The sequence below is a fragment of the Danio rerio genome, chromosome 5 (assembly GCF_049306965.1).
Source record: "Danio rerio strain Tuebingen ecotype United States chromosome 5, GRCz12tu, whole genome shotgun sequence".
Lineage (NCBI taxonomy): Eukaryota > Metazoa > Chordata > Actinopteri > Cypriniformes > Danionidae > Danio > Danio rerio.
This window is the reverse complement of record NC_133180.1, coordinates 44,316,061-44,338,299: the sequence shown is the minus strand read 5'-3', so window position 1 is coordinate 44,338,299 and position 22,239 is coordinate 44,316,061. Positions and strand designations below refer to the sequence as shown.

Here is a 22,239-nt window from a genome sequence, read left to right as displayed (position 1 = left end):
AGCCAACAAAATAAGAATGTGTTTTTATTTCCAGAATATAAATTATTTGGTCAAAGAAAATATTGGAAATCTTTTCATTGTACTTTTGTTTATTAAATAAATTTAAAATAAATTAACAACTTAAATGATTGTCTTGATTTTATTACATTTTACAAATATGAAATATGAATAAATATCTAATAATTCTAATGTATGACCAACAATTCTAGTGAAATGGTATTAATCATTAACATATGCTTACTTGAGAAGTAAGATGTTATGCTAAATTATTTATTTCATTTATTAATTAACAATTTAGAAAGGTTTATTGGTACAGAAATGGTTTAAAATTTTCTAGAATTGCGTTTACTTTTCTTATCCCACTAGCAAAATGCGTTTTATTCATTCAGATATTATGCTCACCATGACTTTATCAAATACAGTAAAAACATTAATTTTGCTAAATATTATTGCAGTTCAAACTAACAGTTTATTCGAATATATATTAAGATGTCATTTAGTTATATGATAAATAAAAAAATAGGTTTTCAGCATCATTTCCTCACGTCATCAATACACTTTTATGTGTAATAATCTTTCATAAATCCTGAATTTGAATTTGCCGATTTCATGCTTAAGAAACATTTCTTATTGTTAGCATCTCCCGTTTGCACTACCAGTTAAATGTAACCCAATTCCAATTTTTTGCTAAAATGTGACACAGTTCGGATCTGTTCTACAACCGTATAAACACAAAAATTGCATGCATTTGGATATTCAGAGATCCGTTTCAAATAAATCAGATATAAATCGAATGTGACAATGTGACTACCATGTAAACAGACAGATCAAATTTATTCATCATTCAGCATTCCATTTTGTATGTCATTAAACTTGCGACATTGTGGTACTTCTCTGCGGTTAAATGACGTAGAAGGAAGAGCGTGTGTGGAGACGCCGACGCGGTAAACAACAAAAACAGAGAAAACTTTTAGGAGGAAAGTGGTCAGTCGCCACAATTTGCTCCCACTAGACCTGGGATCTCTCTCATACCCACAAAATCCTATGAATGGTGGAGGACACCATATATATAAACCATAGACGCAAGCTGCGATGATGGCCCTTTCCCTCCTCCTCCACCTCAAAATCATTTTAAGGTTGGGCGAACTTTTTCTTTGGTTGACAATTTCTTCCATCATGGCACAGATGCTAGAACCAGCCTTTACGTATGTGCTACGTCTAAAATGTATGGCAAGTTTAAATACATGAATCGGTTATGGGTCACAATTAAAAGAAGGTGTAACCGGACAGGCAAAAAAATCTGATACAAGCAACAAATTGAAATTGGTCATCAAGACCTGACAGTGTAAACAGGGCCTTTGTGATAACCATTGTGCATTTTTCCATGATGCTTCATAAGAACAGAATCTGTTTTAAATTATTTTACATAAATATCTTTACTGTCACTTCTGATTAATTCAATATTATTTAGCTGAACTTTACATTAGACATGATACAAATCAATCAATCAATCAATCAATCAATCAATCAATCAATCAATCAATCAACCAACCAACCAACCAATCAATCAATCAATCAATCAATCAATCAAAACATTTCTTGTCTCTTACCAGGAGACATAATCTTCATATCTTTAGGGAATTTGCGACAGACACTGTTGTAGTTGGTGCAGATGTGATGCAGGCACCAGGCAGAGAGCTGTTTGGCATTGTGGAACTACAGCAGACAGAAAGCGGAGTCAGCACAGCATGATTTCTCTCAATGAGGCTCATTTGAAAAGCAAAGTGTGTTCATCCTTTGAACTAGAATAAAGTAGGCTACAAATGAATGGTAATTCTCTAATGTGCTCCACTGCTTGTATTGCCACTTGATTACTCATTTCTAGTGTGCTTTGCATTCTATTAAAGGCTTTGTTTGCTTCATCTTTATAAACGTTACCTGAGCCATCTCCAGATAGGCCAGCACATGTCCATCAATGTCCAACCCTTTAACGGACAACTGCAACAGATCCTCAACGGCGTGTTGCTCTGTAGACCATGACAAAACACCACACAACAAGTGTTAATATATCAGCCATAGGCTTAATGTTTAACAATGTGCAAACAACTCCGAAATCGTCAACAGTGAAAAATGTCTCACCTTCACGACTGTGTTTTTAAATGCTAAGTCAACCCCAGAATGTAATTTCTTCCACCTTTTTCTTACATTTAAGTTGTTATAAAACAGTAAAACATTTGTTCATCTTCAAAACATGAATTAAGATATATAATAAATCCCTCACATGTTTTAATGCAAAATTAAATTTGTTCAGCAACTAAAGAGATCACATCTCTTCAGAAGACTTGGATTAAACAGATTATTCATATGGACATTGTCACTTTATCCCTTTATTAAATTATTTAACGTTTTAGGTGAGGATTTTTAATAGAGGGCCGATAAAAACATGAACAAATTGATTATGCTGATTAAATGAAGACTTTTAATTTTTGGGGTAAAGTAAGTTGAGTATTGTGTGTTTTTTTTTAGGTTACTGTTGCCAAATGAATACTTTTAAAATGGCACAGGTAAATCATGCCTGAACTGATATTGTAGAAACAGTTTCTGTTTCTGCGACGTCACAGCTGAAAACAGCATAATCTACTATAACTATGAACAACTCAGGCACTTTATTCAGTGTTTAATGTCACCATTGTGAGTTTGAATACAATTTTATGTGATAATTTTATTTATTGCCATACTGAAAGCAGCAGGAGATTGTTCACCTGAAATCTTGAAAAAGAAAAAAAGAAAAAAACAACATACACTACCGGTCGAGGGTTAGTTAGGGTCAGTACTTTTTTCTTTAAATAAAAATATTCTGTTCATCGTTGCAACATTTATTAAATGTAAAAAAAAGTTAAATTGTTAAATATTTATTTATTAAATATGTATTTATTACTTATTTTATGTGGTTTTAAATGAATTACTCCAGTCATTATTGCTTTTATTACTATTACCATTTACAATAATAATAATAATAATAATAATAATAATAATAATAATAATAATAATAATAATAATAATAATAATAATAATTAATATTAGAGTGATTTCTGAAAGATCGTGTGACTCTGAAGACTGGAGTATTGATGCTGAAAATTCATTTTTAAAATTACTGAAATAATTATTAAATTCTGAACTTCTTCTATTTTTGAATAGTTATTTTATAGTGCAATAACATTTCACAATTTAAATTTTTTACTGTATTTTTGATTAAATAAACTGAGCCTTGGTGAGCAGGATAAGATTATTTTAAAACATTTAAAAATCCTACTGACCACAAAACTTTTGACCAGTAGTTTATAGATTGAAAATGAACATTGTCCCTCTCACTCAGTGTAAACCAACAAATATCGGTCAATTATCAAATACATTCAATAATTTTAAAGATGTTTAATATTTATTAATTAGATTATACACTTTATACACCATTTGGATGGGAGTGCAGTGCACTATTCTGTGATTCTGCTATTTAAATGTTTCGTGTTGAATCTGATGTGGACAGACAAATTGCTTGTTGCATCTTATTGTGTAACATGTTGTTTGGACATAGTGTACTGGTTACTGATTTAAAATCTAGCTTTGTGAATTATCTTTCTTTCTTTCTTTCTTTCTTTCTTGTCCATTTGTCTATTACTCGTAGGCCTTGAAAAATCTAAATTGGTATCACATGAAATATTAACCAACTTTTTTCTGTTGGTTTTCTGCACTTTGTTTAAAATGATTTCCTCAGTAGGCCCATAAACCCAAGAATTAACCAAGCTGTGTTATTTAATATGTGCACAGTTTATCTTAGGGTAAACCTACAGCCATTACTAGACCTACCTGTTAGAGCTACTAAGCGGGGAAGACAGAGGCGGTTGGCTAGAATTATGAGGTCCATTGGCTCCAGCTCAGAAGACGGTGTCAATACACCACAGTAGAGAAACTCCAGAACAGCTCTCATGCAGGCACAACTGGTGTTGGGGATAGACACCTGAAAAGACAGAAACAGAAAGAGAAAAAGACAGTGTGGTCAGTGAAGGGCAGACTATTAAATATTTCACAGTTATTAACAAAAGCCCACGTTGAGAGAAGTTTGTGCGAAGAGATTTCATAACCCGTGCTGAGGAATGTTTATTCATAGCTCATCTCCAGGACATGGAAACTCGAGAGGCAGATTGATCCAGGGTTGAAACAATCTGCTCAGCACCTCTCCCCCATTGAGACCTGCATGGTCCTGGCCGCTGACCATTAGAGACTTACAGTATGAGTGGACATGGCAGGACCCGGAGCGGCCAAAGACGCAGTTAGAAAGGTGTGTATGTGTCCAGGAAGGCTTGTGGAGAACTTAGGTCTGGGCGAGCGATAGAAGGGAGAGGGCAGTGGCCTCCACAAGGGGTCTTTCATCCTTCAGGAGATTAAAGCACTGTGTGAAACCGTTGACAGTCTCAGCTTAAAGCTGTGGAAAAATAACTCTGTGGGCTTGTCGCTACGGTAAACCTGGCCTCTGCATAAACAAGAGCCAACAAACCAGCCTACAGGAGAGACTGTCATCATATAACTGTGAACACAGAATATGCTTTACAGGACAAATACACAACATTCTCAGTCTCAGTTCCCATATAATGATATGACAATTTTAATTGTTTGAAACAACCATATGGTGCACCAGTTTCTATCATAAATGCTGTATTCATTAATTATTGATGTCATGTTAGACAGCATACACAAAAGTTATTTTTAAAAAGGATTTGTTCAGTCAGGAATCATTTAATTTATCAAATGCAACAGTAAAGATGTTTATAATGTTGGAAAAGTATTTTATTTATTAATAATATCCAGGTTTTTTAAAGCAAATTCAGAGATTAAGGGCTCTATTTTAACGATCTTGGCGCAAAGTCCAAAGCGCAGGGCGTAAAAGCATTAAGGGCATGTCGGAATCCACTTTTGCTATTTTAAGGATGGAAAAATTTGCGCTGTGGTGCATGGTCTAACAGGGTTGAGCTTATTCTCTTAATCAGTTATAGGTGTGTTTTGAGAATAAACCAATCAGAGTCTCATCTCCCATTCCCTTTAAGAGTCAGTTGCATCGTGCCATAGCACATTTGCTATTTACATGGCGGACTTTGTAAGTTAAAAAACTGAGTGCTTCACCAGCGAGAAAACAGTTAAACAGACCATCTGCAGTGCAAGAATTAGTCTCCTCATTCTTTACTTTCACTATCTTCCGTGGAAACGTGTTGTACGCACAGACATCCATTGGCCTACATTCATTCATTCTATTTCTTGTCGGCTTAGTCCCTTTATTAATCCGCAGTCACCACAACGAAATTAACCGCCAACTTATCCACCAAAATTTTTACGCAGCGGATGCCCTTCCAGCCACAACCCATCTCTGGGATCTCATTTACACACACACTCTCATACACCTACTCAATTCACCTGTACTGTATGTCTTTGGACTGAGGGGGAAACTGGAGCACCCGCAGGAAACCCACGCAAACGCAGGGAGAACATGCAAACTCCACACAGAAACGCCAACTGAGCTGAGGCTCGAACCAGCAACCCAGCGACCTTCTTGCTGTGAGGCGACAGCACTACCTACTGTGCCACTACGTCACCCCTTAGCTTACATAATTAATTTCATTTGTTAAGCGCAAAGATTTGTTTCAAAACTATTTCTAAATTCAGCTCTAATCTCCAGCAAATAAATAAATGAACCATAATAATGAAGTGTTCTCAAAAAACTGAGTTATATCCAAATACACTATGCCCCATATGGTTTAAAACTTCACAGGTGGGCAAATCTAAGCTTGTTTTTAATAAGACAAATATAAATATGCATATAATAAATACTACTACTAATAATAATAACATTATACAAAAGCAAGTTGTCATGAATACACTGAACCTAGACCTCCTCTTAGCTGGTCTATTGAGAAGTCTATTTTAGATCCTCAAAATTGCAACGCGCCTGCAATGCACCTTAACCAACTCCTTTTTTCGACCAGAACAGCTATGCACGCATATATGAGCGCAAATGCATTTGCTATTTAAACAGCGTGGTGCAACACGTCAAAACAACTCTTACATCAAGCTGAAACTAGCAAACAACATTTGCGTCATGCCTTGCGCCGGCTAGACTTGTCTAGATTTGACTAGGTTAGACTTGTCAATTATTCGTAGCCCTTGAAAAATCTGAAATGGTATCACATCAAAAAGGGGTGTAGTGGACATTTTAAAAGTGGGGGAACAGCTGTATGACATCCAAAAGTTATGTTCATGTATTTATTATTCACCTGTTAATAATAATGTTTTACTATATTTTTTAAATCAAATGAATGCAAACATAGTGAACATTTATAACTCCAAATTAGAGTAAGTTGTGGGTCCACTTATCTTATTTGTTGTGAGCATTCATGACAACGCTGAAATCCTTGAAGGCCACATGACATAATATGCCCACGTTCAACACCATTCCTAACCTAAATCTCTTAATCCAATGCTAAAAGGTAGGAGAGCTTTGTTTTGACTCTGCTTTGGCTGAAGGGTGGATAGAGAGCAAACAAAGGCATGCTTATTCTTCTAGCTCCAAGGAACGGCCAAGGAATTAGGCTTTTAGCAAGGACACAAAGAGGAAAGTGCCGGGCCTGAGAATCAATCCATGGCAACCTTCTCCTTCAACTGCCACAATCCGCAGACTGAACAGTCGTTCCTCTGTGAATCAGGACAGGATGCAGTGGATTTAATTGCCGCTGGCATTACCTTGTTTGAGGAGTGAACACTTCTAGGTCACAGATGGTTGTAGCAACCTGGAAACCACTAGCACTGGTATCTTTATCTTGTGTAGAGGTTTGTCATTTACACTGATAATCATTTGCAATAAAAACGGTGCTCAACAAATAATACTGATCATTCACATTCCATACAGGAATGATTAGACATGCCCCAAAAAAACTCCAAAAAAAAACAAAAAAACAATAACAACTACCAAATGCAACAACAACGTGTGTACTGCTGCTGCCATGCGAGTAGGAGTATGTTAGAATGACAGCCACAGGCTGACACAGATTCTATAGGTCAGATAAGGTGCACTGGAGGGGTGGCAAGATGACACTCAGCAGTACTTCTGAAGCCTATGGGGTGCCTTTCACCTGTCTGTCTCAAAGCCAATTAACAGAATGTCAGTGTGTATATGACCGCTCATTATAGCGAAAGGGCAGACATTAAAGACACAGAGGGCACACATTACGCAACTTCCTGTAAAACAAACCCAAAGGAGTGCAATGGTGCTGAGAGTGAATGAGAATGTCTAAAAGACAAATTCAGAGGGTACAATATTACACTGACGTGAAAAAGGATTATTGGATGAAAACTTTACTCATAACAGTTTTTTCAATTATGTGGTGCTAATTAGAGATGTCCTGATCAAGATATTTGTGCCCCAATCTTAAATCAATACTATCCCGAGTCCAGAGGCGACATACTTCATATTATATATTCAGTTGAGGTCAGAATTATTAGTCCCCTGTATATTTTTTCCCCAAATTTCGGTTTAACGAAGTGAAGATTTTTTTCAACACATTTCTCAACATAATAGCTTTAATAACTCATTTCTAATAACTTAATTTAATCTTTTGAATCGATTTTTACTTGCTTTATTTTATCTTTGCCATGATGACATAATATTTTTCTGGATAGTTTACAAGACACTAGTATTATGCTTAAAATGCAATTTAAAGACTTAACTAGGTTAACTAGGCAGGTTAGGGTAATTAGACAAGTTATTAGACTATCAAAAAAATATATAGCATAAAGGGGCTAATAATTTTAACCTTAAAATGTTTTTTATTTATTTATTTATTTTTATTAAAAACTGCTTTAATTCAAGCCAAAATAAAACAAAGCAGACTTTCTCTGGAAGAAAAAATATAGGAAATACTGTGAAAATTTCCTTGCTCTGTTAATCATCATTCGGGAAACGGGAAACATTTACACACACACACACACACACACACACACACACACACACACACACACACACACACACACACACACACACACACACACACACACACACACACACACACACACACACACACACACACACACACACACACACACACACACACAGGGGCTAATAATTCTAACTTCAACTGTTTGTATACAGTATGTTTTTTAAATATACATTTTTGTTTTTTTTTTCTATGCCAAAAATCATTAAGATAATAAAGGTGCAGTAGGTGATTGTCTTCAGAAACATTTTTTCTTGTGCTGGTTAAAAGTCTCTCCACATTCCAATAGTAATTATTAAAGTAAAATATATAAATGTGTTTATATGTATTTTTATATTCTGGGTAAGGCATAAAACTAAAAACAATGTTCATTCAATAAATATTGTCGGACCGACAAATAACTAACGACAGATAACACAAACTGTCTGTCAACAAATTAAAATTTGAATTTCTGCGCAGCCTCTTTAAGCAGACAGATACATCACTCAATCTACAGCTCACAGAGAGCTGCATCAACCTGAACTTTATTCTGAAAGATCAACGTGGCCTTGTGTCCATGAAAAGAAAGATTTTTTTCTGAAAATACAGAATCAATACTTTTCTAAACCCTGAATTAATATCGGAGTTACTTTTGCACGCTAGAGGAAAAAAGACGTTATGCAGTTCAAAACAACGATATGAGGGGTGACACCACGGCTGAAGTATTTCTTTTAGATAGGTATGTTTTAAAACTATTTTAGCCACGCAAAGCTTATGTACATTGTGTTCTTGTTTATGAATGGGTTTATATGCACAGAGGTATTGTTCAGCAACTGAAAATGTCCGGCAGAAGATCATGGAGTACCTTTCACAGCATCGATAATATAGTCGGTTAAATAGACCTGAGCATTTGTTTAGTTGTTCAAGTGAAAAAGGAGATAAACATAAGCGATGTACAAGTATCAGCGAGCACAATTTAAAATGAAGTCACTTATTGTCTTGGTAATGTAAACGTCAGTGTAAAGTAAACAGATGACTTTAGCACTGCTTTATTCTGACCTAATTTTTATTTAGATTAATAACAAAACATCAGTAAATGTGCTCTTCTGCCTAACCAGCTTTACTGAGGTGAAGTTTGATTTATATTCACACATTTGTTCACTTTTAAACAGTGAGAGCCTGTACAGTTTTGGGGAAATATAATTCCTCCACCAGCTGGCCTGTCAAGTACTATGCTTGTTAAAGTGCGTGTCTCCATAGAGTTTTCTAACTGGTGAATGACATGAGCTAGTGTTATATCTAATCAGTGCGCGTTTGCATGTTTATGCCTTAAGGAGGCGTGGCTTTGGAAGGCAGGGGAGGATTGTAATATTTCTAAGCTATTAAGCTAATGCTAGCATTCTGGCAGATCACCTACAGCACCTTTAAGTAATAGGGCGGCACAATGGCTTAGCACTGTCGCCTCACAGCAAGAAGGTCGCTGCTTCGAGTCCCAGAACTGGGTTGCGGTTGGAAGGGCATTCGCAGCATAAAACATGTGCTGGAATAGGTGGTGGTTCATTCCGCTGTGGCAACCCCTGATAAATAAGGGAATAAGCCAAGGGAAAATGAATGAATGAATATTAAGTAAATAAATATGTTCCATGAATACATTTCTTGAACATATCAAAATAAAATTTTTGATTATTAATTTAATACTAAGAACTTAATTTTCACAACTTTAAATGGCAATTTACTTTTTTCAACCTGATGTCTAAAATTCTCTCAACAAAACATGAATGAAACCAATAAAAAGCTTTCAGACGATGCATCAATCTCAATTTTAGAAGTTGGAAACTTAAGGGCCAGACAGAATCTGCAGACATTTTCTGCTATTTCTGTGGAGAATTTTGTAAAAAAAAAAAAAAAAAAAAATCTGCGGATTTTTGCCAAATTATATTGAGAGTATTGTAACTAACAACTTAATATATAAAAATCAACAAATAATAACTGTTTAACTTTTATTAATGTTTACAATGCAAATCCATCTAAATCCACTTATTTGGTAAACAAAGCAAGTCTCTCATATATCTCTATTAAAAGACAGAAAATATTACTTTAAAAACTGTATTGTAAATAAATCATACGAACATTTTCATATTAGTAATTATTATTAGTAAAATTTATTTAAAAGCTGAATAAATATAAATTTGCACACATTTACACAAGCAAAAAAACAGACTCAATGATGAACTAAAAAATTCCAAAGTCCATGTGGGCCTACTCATGAATTTTGTGACTCATTGTTTTGTGGTCCAGGGACAAATTGTACATACATGGTAGAGGAAGAAAACAATGAAAACACCTTGAGAAGAAAAAGGGGTCAAGACTCAGGGCAATGTGTGTTACAGAGGAAGTGGTCAAAGGACCCAGACTCTATCAACTAACAACAGCTCTGTACACTAAAACCACAGTCTCTGCTTTGTCAGTCTACATTTTCACTTCATATTTGTCTCACAGGGGAAATGTGACAGCAGACACTTTTAAGCTTCCGTTCGGTCTTCCGATAATCACACGGAAGTACAATGAAGTACGATGCTGCTGAAACCAACACCCGAGCATCTTCCATATGTTCAAAGACTTCCTGTTTAATGTTCAAAAAAACAGAGAATGACCAGCGGGACATTCTGAACAGCTCCATCCGATGTAAACATACGACGCAAAAAGACCTATTAATATAAAATTCTGGTGCGAATAAAGTGTAGACGTTGTTTGGATTTCTAAAGCTACCTTCAGTAATAAGTCTAACCTCAAAAGCCTTGAGAGATATTTCAGCACATTACTAGAATAGTAAAGCTTACATGTGGCAGATCAATCAAGGACAACTCTTGACTCTGTGCGTCACGAACTGAGGTGAAACAATAATGCACTGCTATACACAAGAAACATTTAAGCACAGCCTAGGAAAAATCCACTTACGGGCGATCCGCTTTATTCAGATGAATGACACTTTCTAAATATTTGCCCCCCTGAGGTCTTGCAAGGGCTTAATATCTGGTTATACAACACCTTATGTACTGATTGCTAGCTATACAGACAATGACAAGGGCTTGTGCTATACAAAACCTCACTCTAAAAATAACTGTTCACTACACTTTGTTACTGTGCCAGCTAGACAAGGACCAGATCACTTTGTCTTTCTTTCAATGTTTGGTACAGGCTTTCTTTTTAACAGCATGGAGCATTTACAAACCCAATGAAGCAACTGCTGAAGCAACACTTGCAAGTGGCATGGCATCACAGAAAAGAGTTTTATTTTTATTAACTTGGTTGCTTTGAATCGATAACCAAACAACCTCTCTCATATTCCTTGTAAAAATCTGCTACTAATGAGCCTTCTTCTGAAAACACACCAAAACATCTTGCATTTAATGTGCACGGAGCACAAATAAAAGACTAAATAAGAGCCTCAGTGTTAGTTACTATACAAACTAATGCATATATACTGTAGATGTTGATTCACTGGCAACCAAAACAGACATCAAAGAGATGCTATCTGAAAAGTGAAAATTCCCTCATTATTTTCTCACCCTCATGATTTGTATATAATTTAGGGATATATTTATAAAAAAAAGATAATTCATATAATGCAAGTGGACAGATCTCTAAGTTGACTGAACAAAATCAATGCCAAAAATATTGAATTAAAAAGCTTGTTGAATAGCACAAACTGAAAACAATAATACACTGAATTAACAAGTTCTTGCATTTTAATGACTTGAATTCCAGAATTTGTATTTTTAGGTCCTGAAATTTAACATATATGTTTATTAAAGCTGTGAATATTTCAACAAAAAAAATATTTCAAACATGTTTTCATACACAGCAAATTCATTGGTGTTAAATTTCAAGTGTTGTGGTAATTCAGAGTAAAGTGTTAACATTCTAGAGTTAGATAAAGGTAAAATAACCCTCTCAGCGTTGGAAGTTGATTTGCCTCCTTGTCACACAGAGTAACATATAAGAAGAAAACCCTTGTATTAGAGAAACTAATCAGAGTGTCTGAAATCTCGCCACACCCTCATTCACCTGGCCCTTAAATTGATCAATTAGTTTAGTCCACTAGACAGAGTGAATGACCACAAATAAGTGAATTCAGACACCTGCTGTTGAACACCTGCTGTTAACAAGCACAATCACTGAAGGAATAAGAAATTGAAGGAAGAAATAAATCTACAGACACAGCCTCACACCAAACCAGCTGAATTAAAACAGAGGATTAAACAACTCCTTTAAATAATAGCATAAGCAGCTTCACTGATTACAGTTTGACTTCATTTCTGTAAGAATATTTGACAATGAACAGAGGTTTATATTTTTTTTATTAAAAATATTTCATTTGACCTCACCATCATGGAGATCAGAGGCTGCTTATTTGAGTTCTTGAAGCTTTACGCTTATATCATAATGTTTTTCTGACTGCTATAGCCGTGTTTCTAAAACTCATTAGCTATAGCAAGAAAGGTCAAGAGAAACTACACTGTTTATGTTTAATTGTTATAGATTTAATTTCAGGTGTTTATTAAGTTGATTCATAATAAAATGCCAATATAGTTGTATTAAAGCTGCATGGGACAATACTACTGACAGTTTGCTGCTCTTCAAAGAAAATTCAACAAACAATTAGGATGCGATTAATAATTAGAGTGTCATGCACTAAACATTCAAGCTCCAGCTTGCTCTTTATGACACACAGGCATCAAGAATCAGGACATGAACCTCAACCGTGGTTGCTGAAAAAAAAAAAAAAAAAAGCTGCATAGTTCATGCCGCAATGCATGCTGGGTGCCAGCATAGTACAAAGCTCCCAGCATGCATTGCAGCATGAATAAATTATGCAGCTTTATGTTCTTACAATCTCTTTCTTTTCCTTTATTTTGTGTTGTTTTTGGGAGGTGATATTTCAGTAGTGTTTTTTTTTTTACTTGATTTTTATTTTTTTTGTTTGTCACCATTATTGAGATTCAAAGACTAATTGTTGATGTCTGGGTGTTTATAAGTTTTGCCATAGATCAAACATTCTCATTGTAATTATTGTTTTTATTTTATTGGAGCTTCAGTGGTTTCATTTATGTATATTATTTAATTCTCACACATAACTAATATGATTTTGAATTAGAAAACAAGCAGGAAAGGATGGCTATGATATCATAAATAATCTCTTCAGACTGACACTTCAATTTTCTTTCGGCTTTTCCTGCTATATGTATAAATAGTGCAATTAACACAAACTATAGCAGCCAAAGTAGAAGACATTTATAGCAAGCAGTTGAAGAGCCCGACTAAAGCAGACTCTGTCCTCCATCATGGTGACTTCAAATGAACAACAGAAATTTCATTAAGAGCTTTTGTTCACATGACAGAAATAAAGTCACTGGTCAGTAATAGGTGTAGCTCCATGATGAGTTGTTTAATGTGATGAGTTTTTTTTAAAGATGTTGAAAAATAATTTTTTTTATTGTGTAATTTGTTTTATTTTTATTGATTATTATTTTATTTAGAGTTTTTTTTTCTCAGTTGATTTCATCTTTGGTTTTGGCTTGTGTTTTTCTGTCCTTCAGTGATTCTGCTTGTTAACAGTTGTTCATCAACAATTCTCAATCCTCCTTTAATTAGACACTTAATTGTCTCATTAACTTCATCACTGTCTAAGTGTTCAGCCCTCTGTAGTGAGGACACTAGTGAGGATTTTGCTCTGGAATTTAAGGCTTAAGTGTGTTGGAATGAAAAATACAGACTATGGGATTTGTTTTTAACAGAAATATTCTGGAAACTGAATTTACGAATGTAAAATGTTGAAAACAGCAGATTACTGGCAACCACTGCTGCCAGTATTTTGACATACATTTAACAGATGTTTTACACAATAAGAGTTTGCTAATTAACACTCTGGGTGTTAAAAATTTGAACACTTTCAAAAGTGTTATTTTAACACTTATAGTGGTTCCCATATAAACTCTGAGGGAGTGTTAATTTTAACTATAAGGTAGTTAAATCTATTAAATCTAAAATTTGCAGTGTGAGATCGATAAAAAATACAGACTGTTGAATGAGTTTTTAACAGAAATATTCTGTAAACTGAATTTATGAATGTTAAAAACAGCAGATTACTGGCAACCACAACTGCTGGTGTTTTTCCGTAAAATCTAAAAATGAAAAAAAAAAAAAAAGAAAAACAGCTAAACGGTTTTTGTGTCACCATTGTGGAGGATAATAGCGTCTCTGTTCAAGTCCAAGATGAACCGAGAGTATTTGATGTTATGCTGCATCTTCTTTTGTTTAAAGGTAACTGTGTAGTTACTAATGCAGTCAAAATATGTTTGCTAATTGCAATCACACATGAAAACATTATTGCATCTAAAGACTTTACATTTTTGTGCACTAAGCTATGATTTTGTAAACTGAACATTGTATTAGTTCATGAAATATGGTTATTTTTTGTAAATTTATACAGTTCTATAAAACTTCCATGTTTTTCACAGAAAGCTTCTGGCAACCACAGCTGCTGGTATTTTTTCGGAAATTTAACAGATATTTTACACAATAAGAGTTTGCTAATTAACACTCTCTTGGTGTTGACAATGTTAACACTTTCAAAAGTGTCATTTTTAACACTTATAGTGGTTCCCATATAAACTCTGAGGGAGTGTTAATTTTAACTCTAAGGTAGTTAAATCTACTATCTAAAATTTGCTGTGTACTTGTAAATTAGGTAGGAAAATTAATATTAATAATTCCTATTTAATTTCCAGATCTCACTTACAAAATATGCAATACCCTTTAAATATATTATGTATAATATTCAAAAGGCAATTTTCAGTTCATTTTAATTCAGTTCAAATATTGGCTTCCATAAATTCAATGGTTCAAATTTGACTGATAATATTGAACATTACATCCGGTAAGATTGCAGATTGAAGATCGCCAGCTGCTTTTTCACCAGCAGCTATGTTAAATTTCAGGACCTAAAAATACAAACTCTGGAATTCAAGTCATTAAAATGCATGAACTTGTTAATTTGCTGTACTATTTGTTTTCAGTTTGTGCTATTTAACAAGCTTTTTAATTCAATACTTTTGGCATTGATTTTGTTCCATAGATGACACTTCAAACGCCATGCAAAATGGAAAAACACTTGTCCCCAGCTATAAAGTCCTAAACTCTTCTGAAGCGAGATGATCCATATTTGTGTGAAAATACTGTTAATGATTATTAAATCTTTTTAAACAATGAACCACTGCTTACTATCCTAAGTACATTCATTTTAAGTAAACTTCAGCACTTTGTGAGTCCTCTGTTTTCACAACATTCATTTCTAATGTCATTGATTTAATGGGGCTTTATGGATTACGGTCATCATTGTTTGGCATTGTTTTTGAAGTGTCATCATTAAGACGGCAGTCTATTTGCATTATATAAACAGAGATGGATTATTTAAAAAAATAAATCTGTTTATTGCAAGACAGAAAATCAAAATCGGGGATGACATACTCGTAAATACAAATAATTTCTATTCTGGGATGGAGTGTCTCCTAAATAAATCAGACTCCTTAAAATTCAATTCCTGACCACAGAGCATGTCAAGCTTGTCAAAGCAGCACCAAGTTTACTTGTCTCTGGCCACCTTGTTTTGCTCTCTATTTGACATACTCTCAACCAATGCTGTCAGAATAGAAAAGCAGCCAGCATCCTATTTCCAGCATCAGTTTGTACTTGTGCTGTAAGCTTAGCTCCCCGTAATGCATGCAATGTTATACAGGGCGATCCTGTTCACCGGCAGGCCTGAACACCTATAACCCAGCCAGTTGTCTCTCTACCACTGCTGTTGCTCAGATTGGTCCCGAGTTCCTGCCCTCAGGGAGCTTGTCTTTCCAGAACTTGAGCTGTCAGCCGGTAGCCCACAGAAATCAGAGAGCGTGCACGGGATAGACCTGGATAGAGTTATGTGCAGGTGAGATAGGCCTCAGTAAGGAATACAGCGAAACCCTACCTTTGACACCTGACTTAATAGTTTTGAATGAAAAATGTATGAGCAACAGTCAATGTATGCCAAGCAGAAACTGTGATGTTAGAAATTAAGTGTCACAGAAAACAAGTGCAACATTGTCAAAAACTGTACTAATTTAATATAAAATGTCTTTAAATATTGTTGAAAAATACCCCTTAGAATATAATTATCTGTGGAATATCTGTGGAATTATCTGTCAAAACACTGACTAAAACTTTTTTTTGCACATTAGCTTGGCATTTCTGAGGAAGTGACTCGGTCTGAATTCCAGGAAGTATAATGTTTTTATTTATTATTTCCTGTCAATGCAAACTAACCAGTGCCCTGAAACTCACACACAGTGTGTGCATAATGTAAAGACACAGTAGCTGATGGCTCATATATCGACCGGTGCATCTCATTTCACATGGCAATAAAAAAGCAAAATACAATCCAGGTAGAAACTACACATTCAACCTAGTACATGTCATGTAATCATGTTTTGTACAACTACTTGTACCATGTTTTGTACAAATACTACACTATCCTTTAAATATTATGTGGTCACACCTTATTTTAATGGTCCGTTTGTTGAATTACTGTAAGTTCCATTGCATCTACATGCCAACTGATTCTCAGTGGATTATAAGTAGACTGTTAAGTTGAGGTTAGAGTAAGTTGGCGTGTATTTGCAAAGTTTCTTTTAGTCAGTTAATTGTCTGTTGAAGGAGCAGTAACAACAGATATTAAGCAGACAGTCTACAAATACTCAAACGGGCCATCAAAATAAAGTGTTACCTTTTATATCAGTATTATTTATTAATTCATTTACATTTTGTTTATGTTAAATGTTGATATTTAAAATAAAACTCATTATATTTACTGTTATCAGGCATATGGCAATTTATCAATAAATCATGATAATAAGCATGGACATTATTTATATAGTGGGCAATTCAAATTACAGTGAATATTTATTATTAAATTTGGAAAATTTGCCATTTTAAAAATATTAATATTGTATTTTTCAATGGTGTTCATAACAGTGACAAATGCTTGGAAATTTAATTGCTAACTTAATGGGTCACAATGAAATCTACAAAAGCTTTTATTGATCCTAGGTGTTCATAGTTGTTTTATAGTTAATAACTGTAACAAAATAATTTTTTTTTTAATTAAATTTTTTTTTTACAATAAGTCTTGCTTTAATTTTAATCTATTATCTAATGTTTACTAAGGAAAGTTTATTATAAAGAATTACTTATTGTACTTTAAAATCTTTTAATTTGGTTGAAACATTTGTTTACTCTGAACATGTATATATAATTAAGCAATAAACTAAGTATTTTTTGTTACAGTACCTGATAAAGTAACTTTTTTTTTGCAGCTTGGATCAATATTTTGAAATACTCTATATATTTTCATAAAAGCCTAACAAATGAATTGCAATCAAATAATTAGTTCAAACTGCAAAACCTAGCTGATAACCTGCAAAAACGTGTCACTTGCTCAAAATGGATAGCTCATTCCTCAAAAGCAAGTATTGATATCAATAAAGGTGTCATCAAGATGAAAAGTCCTGCCACCATTGCTTATCAACAAGATAGTCAAATGGCTTTGTCCTGCTTTCATTATGACGATTTACTCTGTACATTTCTTCCAATGCAAAAGTCAGATTTTGGTGACACTTCCTGAAAAATCCTCAAGACAGCAATATATACTATTTGCACAGCCATTTGAAAACTACAGTAAAGTTACACATCATTGCATTTAGTGAGGTAACTGAGTACAAGACACTGAATATGTATGTTTCACATTTTTACTGCATTTGCTCTTCACAATACTAATTTATTCACAGCATTGTGTAAAAGAATTAATACACACTTATTTACAAAAAAGAAAAACTGTAACTACATCATTTCATTTTATAAAGTTGACTGTTGGGTTTTACAGTGTGTTTGGGTAAAATGAAACCTCAAAAGTAGACCAACTCAACGTCTATAGTTAGTCTACAACCTTATTCACTGCAAATAAATCTGTCAAGACCCCTAGTAGTTTTACTCTCTGGGATACTGAAGCACAGACACAAAGCAGATATATCTCAGCATGGGTTCCCGCTGTCACAGGACCTCCTCTGCCATCTCAGCATCAGCCTGCCTGGAGCGCTCCCCTCAGAGGTCCATTTAGACCTGCAGGGCTGGTAATTCATCCATATGGATGAGATGGTCTCTTGTCGCAGCTGCATCAATGTGGGTCAGGCTGTCATAGAGGTGGCCTAGTTTTAACTACCTGTGCCACTTTTTTTACTGGGATCTGTCAGAGCTCCAGGGTAGGAAGGATCAAGGTGACTGAGTATGATCATTACGTAGTAGAAACCATAAATAATTTTAGGCAAAACTTGTTGTCACCAGTTTCGGTTAAGATTGAGATTGAGTTTGTGACCCTGGCGAAAATAGCACCATGCAATATGAATCAATGCAAGCTCACCTCCTCAATGTAACTCTCCATGAAGGATCCACGAAACATGGCTGCCATCCAGTCACAACTTGAGATGAGCAGAGGCTTGTGGGCTGGCAGATATCCGTCGTCCAATTGAAACACCACATCTAAAACCGGGGGGAAAAGAGCAGACATCTCGGCGTGTGTCACAGAGTCGAGGCTACAGAGGGGGAAGACAGGTGGACAGACAAACACAAAAAGACAGACGGAGAGACAGATAGACACACAGACCAATAATAAATAGACAGATTGACAAGGGTAAGGAGAAGAAGACAGAAAATGCGAAGGGAGGGCCAGACTGGCACCATATAGGGTGCCGATATTTTTTTAGAAGCGAATTCTTTCGAGACTGAAACGGATGACTGAATGTGATCACTGTCGCTCACCAATACCATTAAACAGCAGATGATGTGGGACAGGTTGTTCAGGAGTATGCTGAGTGTAATCAGTAGGGCATGATGGGAAAACGCACCTAATTACTATCAATTCAGATTTGTAGTCTGACAAGGAAAGCAAATAAAGCTCCAATGATTCCATTTATAAACTTCCACATACCCAAAGGGAATGTGCAAGAAATTGTCAGGCCACAATGGAGATGAAAATTGTTCTGGTTTTCAAAACATGAGAAGCGTCTTCATGGTTGGGTAATGAGATGACAACAAATGCCGTAAAACAAATAGGTGTAAGTTGACAGAACAGGAATGTTGGAAAAAGTTAATTATGACATGCATGCACACAACACACAAGACGTGGAAACAATGAAGAGAGAACCCCACCACACAGAAAGTGCAAACACATTCACAGTATGCAAATATTCACTGAAAGCAATGAAGGGACAGTTTAAAATACTGTAATTGACTGTTCAGGGCATGAACTGTTCTTTTCCAATTCCACTGGATTCAGGAATTGAGAAATAGAACTTATGAAACTCAAGTTCATTACTTTTGGAATGGTATATGCTGACAAGTAATGGATCTTGCTAACTAGAAAATAACACCAGAACCTTGTAAAGAATTAGCACAATTCACATTAAAACAGTTAAAGGAACACTCCACTTTTTTGAAAATAAGCTCATTTTAAAATTCCCTTAGTTGGACACCATTTTTTAATCCATTCAACCGATCTTTGTGTCTAGCAGGAGTCTATCAATTGGACTAAACCATTAGCATCTTGCTCAAAAATAACCAAATATTTTCGATAAAATTTCTATGTAAAGTTTGACACCTAAATGCATTGTTTACAAAGACCGACAAAACGAAAAGTTGCTCTTTTCGAAGCCTATTTACATAGGAACTATACTCTCATTCCGGCAAATAATCAATGAACTTTGCTGCTGTACCATGGCTGCAGCAGACAAAATCATATTACGAATCAAATAAAAATTGGCTAGCTTCTGTGTATTTTAGTTCAAACAGATACTGTTCCGGATATACACCAGGATATGCAGTAAATATGTTCTGAATGGTCCCTCACAGATGTCTCCTAAGTTGCAAAACATGCTCCCTGTGCAAGCAAATGGTTACGTTTGTTAGATTAACAGAGGCCACAGCCATATCACCCTGCAGGCGAAGACCGGTTTCTAACTGAAGCTAAGCAGGGCTGAGCCTTGTCAGTGCCTGAATGGAAGGCCACATGGGAAAACTAGGTTGCTGTTGGAAGTGGTGTTAGTGAGGCCAGGAGGGCAACTCAACCTGTGGTCTGTTTGAGTCCTAATGCCCCAGTAAATTGAAGAGGACACTATACTGTTAGCAGGCACAGTCTTTCGGATGAGACATTAAACTGAGGTCCTGACTCTCTGTGGTCATTAAAAACCTCATGGTGCATTTGGTAGAGAATAGAGGTGTAACCTTGGTTTCCTGACCAAATTCCCTCAATCGGCCCTTATCCATCATGGCCTGGCAATTATCCCCATCCACTGAATTAGCTCTATTACTTTCTCTCCACTCCTCCTATAGCTGGTTTGTGGCAAGCGCACTGGCGCAGTTGTTCTGTGGCCACTGTAACATCATCCAAGTGGATGCTGCACACTGGCGGTGGTGTGGAGAGACCCCCCCCCCCCCCCCCCCCCCCCCCCCATGATTGTGAAGCACTTTGGCGCCATACATGATAAATGCTATATATAAATATACATTACTTACTAGAGGTTTGCCAATTGCCTGCATAATATCATTGTGCCTGCTGCAGCTAAGTTACACCAGCAGAGGTCCTTTTGTTCCATTTTCAAAGATTATATTGTTCCATTTTCAAAGATATGTTCAAAATGAGTGTTCCTTTAATTAGTAAACAAAATCAATGTGAATTGTTTATTAATTCAATTAGCAACAGCAGTTACTGGAGTTAGAAGTTAAAAACTGAACAAAAGACTTGATTCAGTTTCTCAGTGTAAAACGGTACAACAACAGATCATTTATCAGAATTTGTTACAGTTTGTCAGAAAACTGAGGCTACTTTGTCCTGGATGTTAAACCATTTTCAATAAAATATAGTTTGTCTGACTCTGTTGGCAATAAGATAGATATCTAATACAAGGTTGTCACTGATATGGGATTACCTACCAGCAAATGTGCCCTTGCTCAGGCACTCTTTGATGCGGTTGGCACGACGCACATGGAAGGCTTTGGTGATCTCCTGGTTCATGAAGCTCTCTCGGTTCAGCACATTAGCCACCATCATACGCAGGTCGAAGACCTCCAGAAGCTCAGCAATGGTGGCCACCTGCATTAGGTCCCCACGTCTCTCATCCAGATGACCAGTGTAAAGGTACTGCAGCACTGCCTGAAAAAGCCAAAAGAGGAGACAATCTGTAATGTGATGCTGCGGTTGACAATTTAAGGAGATTCTTAGAAAACATGCAATGACATCACAGGTCAATCGAAGTTTGTTCTTACCTGAAAAGGCCCTTTCTGAATGAGATCATCCATAGACACTACTGTCATCAGTCTCGGCCGACCTGTCACAGGGTCGTCCACCATCTCCAGGTACACTCCCAAGAAACCACGGCCCCATCCTAAAAGGGCACGGCCTGCTCCAAGGGTTCCCGCAGAGTACTGACCCTTGGCAGGCAGAGCGTTATCACTCTGTGAAGTCCTCAGTGAGCCCTGCTGTAACATAAGCAACCTATTCGCCCCTCTAGTGCCCCCATCCCCCTCCTTTTCAATGTCCAGACTCTTGGTTCGTCCAGCCTGTTCTTTGGCTCCTCTTCGGCTCTGCTCCTCTTCCTCGCTCCCCTCAGAGCTTTCCTCATGCTCATTCTCCATCCCCGCTGCTCCAAGGTCCATAGTGAACAGATCGTAGAACTTTGAGCAGGAAGTGGCAAGGTACACCTTGTGGGCGAAGACGCGAGTGGTTCCGGCCTGGAGAAGAAACAGGACATCTGCACACAGCGGCTGGCAGAAAAGAGAATCAGGAGCTTCTCCATCTGCGGGAGGTGGATCAGGGATGCCCACCACAGGCCGTGGCGGTCTGGGGGGAAGGAAGGGGGCTTGGAGGAGGGGGCGTTGCACTTTCTTTAAATGGGACTTCCAGAATTGAAGGTGGCGCCGAGAGATGAGTGCAGCACGGATAGCGTTGTCAAACACATCCTTCACACCAAACTGAGCAACAATGCTTGTTTCATAGTATGGAACGCCAAGTTCTTTAGCAACCTCGTGGCCTCGCTCTGGGGGCAAGATGTCTGTGGGTTTGATGGGTCTATGAGGG

The 22,239-nt window shown here is 36.2% G+C and overlaps 1 protein-coding gene across 11 annotated transcripts in view; it reads right to left on the bottom strand.

The window, feature by feature from the left end:
- rhobtb4 (Rho related BTB domain containing 4) overlaps positions 1–22,239 on the bottom strand; it is an 81,192-nt gene that overhangs the window by 8,018 nt on the left and 50,935 nt on the right. For 4 of the 11 annotated variants that reach the window (XR_012405891.1, XR_012405890.1, NM_001099974.2 and 1 more), the window contains exons 5-10: positions 21,429–22,230; positions 21,096–21,315; positions 18,529–18,647; positions 3,865–4,015; positions 1,939–2,027; positions 1,611–1,716 (exon numbers count right to left, since the gene is read on the bottom strand). Coding sequence is in view for 4 of the 11 variants with exons in the window: in NM_001099974.2 (NP_001093444.1) it covers positions 1,611–1,716; positions 1,939–2,027; positions 3,865–4,015; positions 18,529–18,647; positions 21,096–21,315; positions 21,429–22,230 (1,487 nt within the window). In the remaining 7 variants the exon portion in view is untranslated. Of the gene's footprint in view, positions 1–1,610; positions 1,717–1,938; positions 2,028–3,864; positions 4,016–15,487; positions 15,986–18,528; positions 18,701–21,095; positions 21,316–21,428; positions 22,231–22,239 lie in introns of those variants that run through there. The other 7 variants (XR_012405896.1, XR_012405894.1, XR_012405893.1 and 4 more) reach the window with 3 other exon arrangements.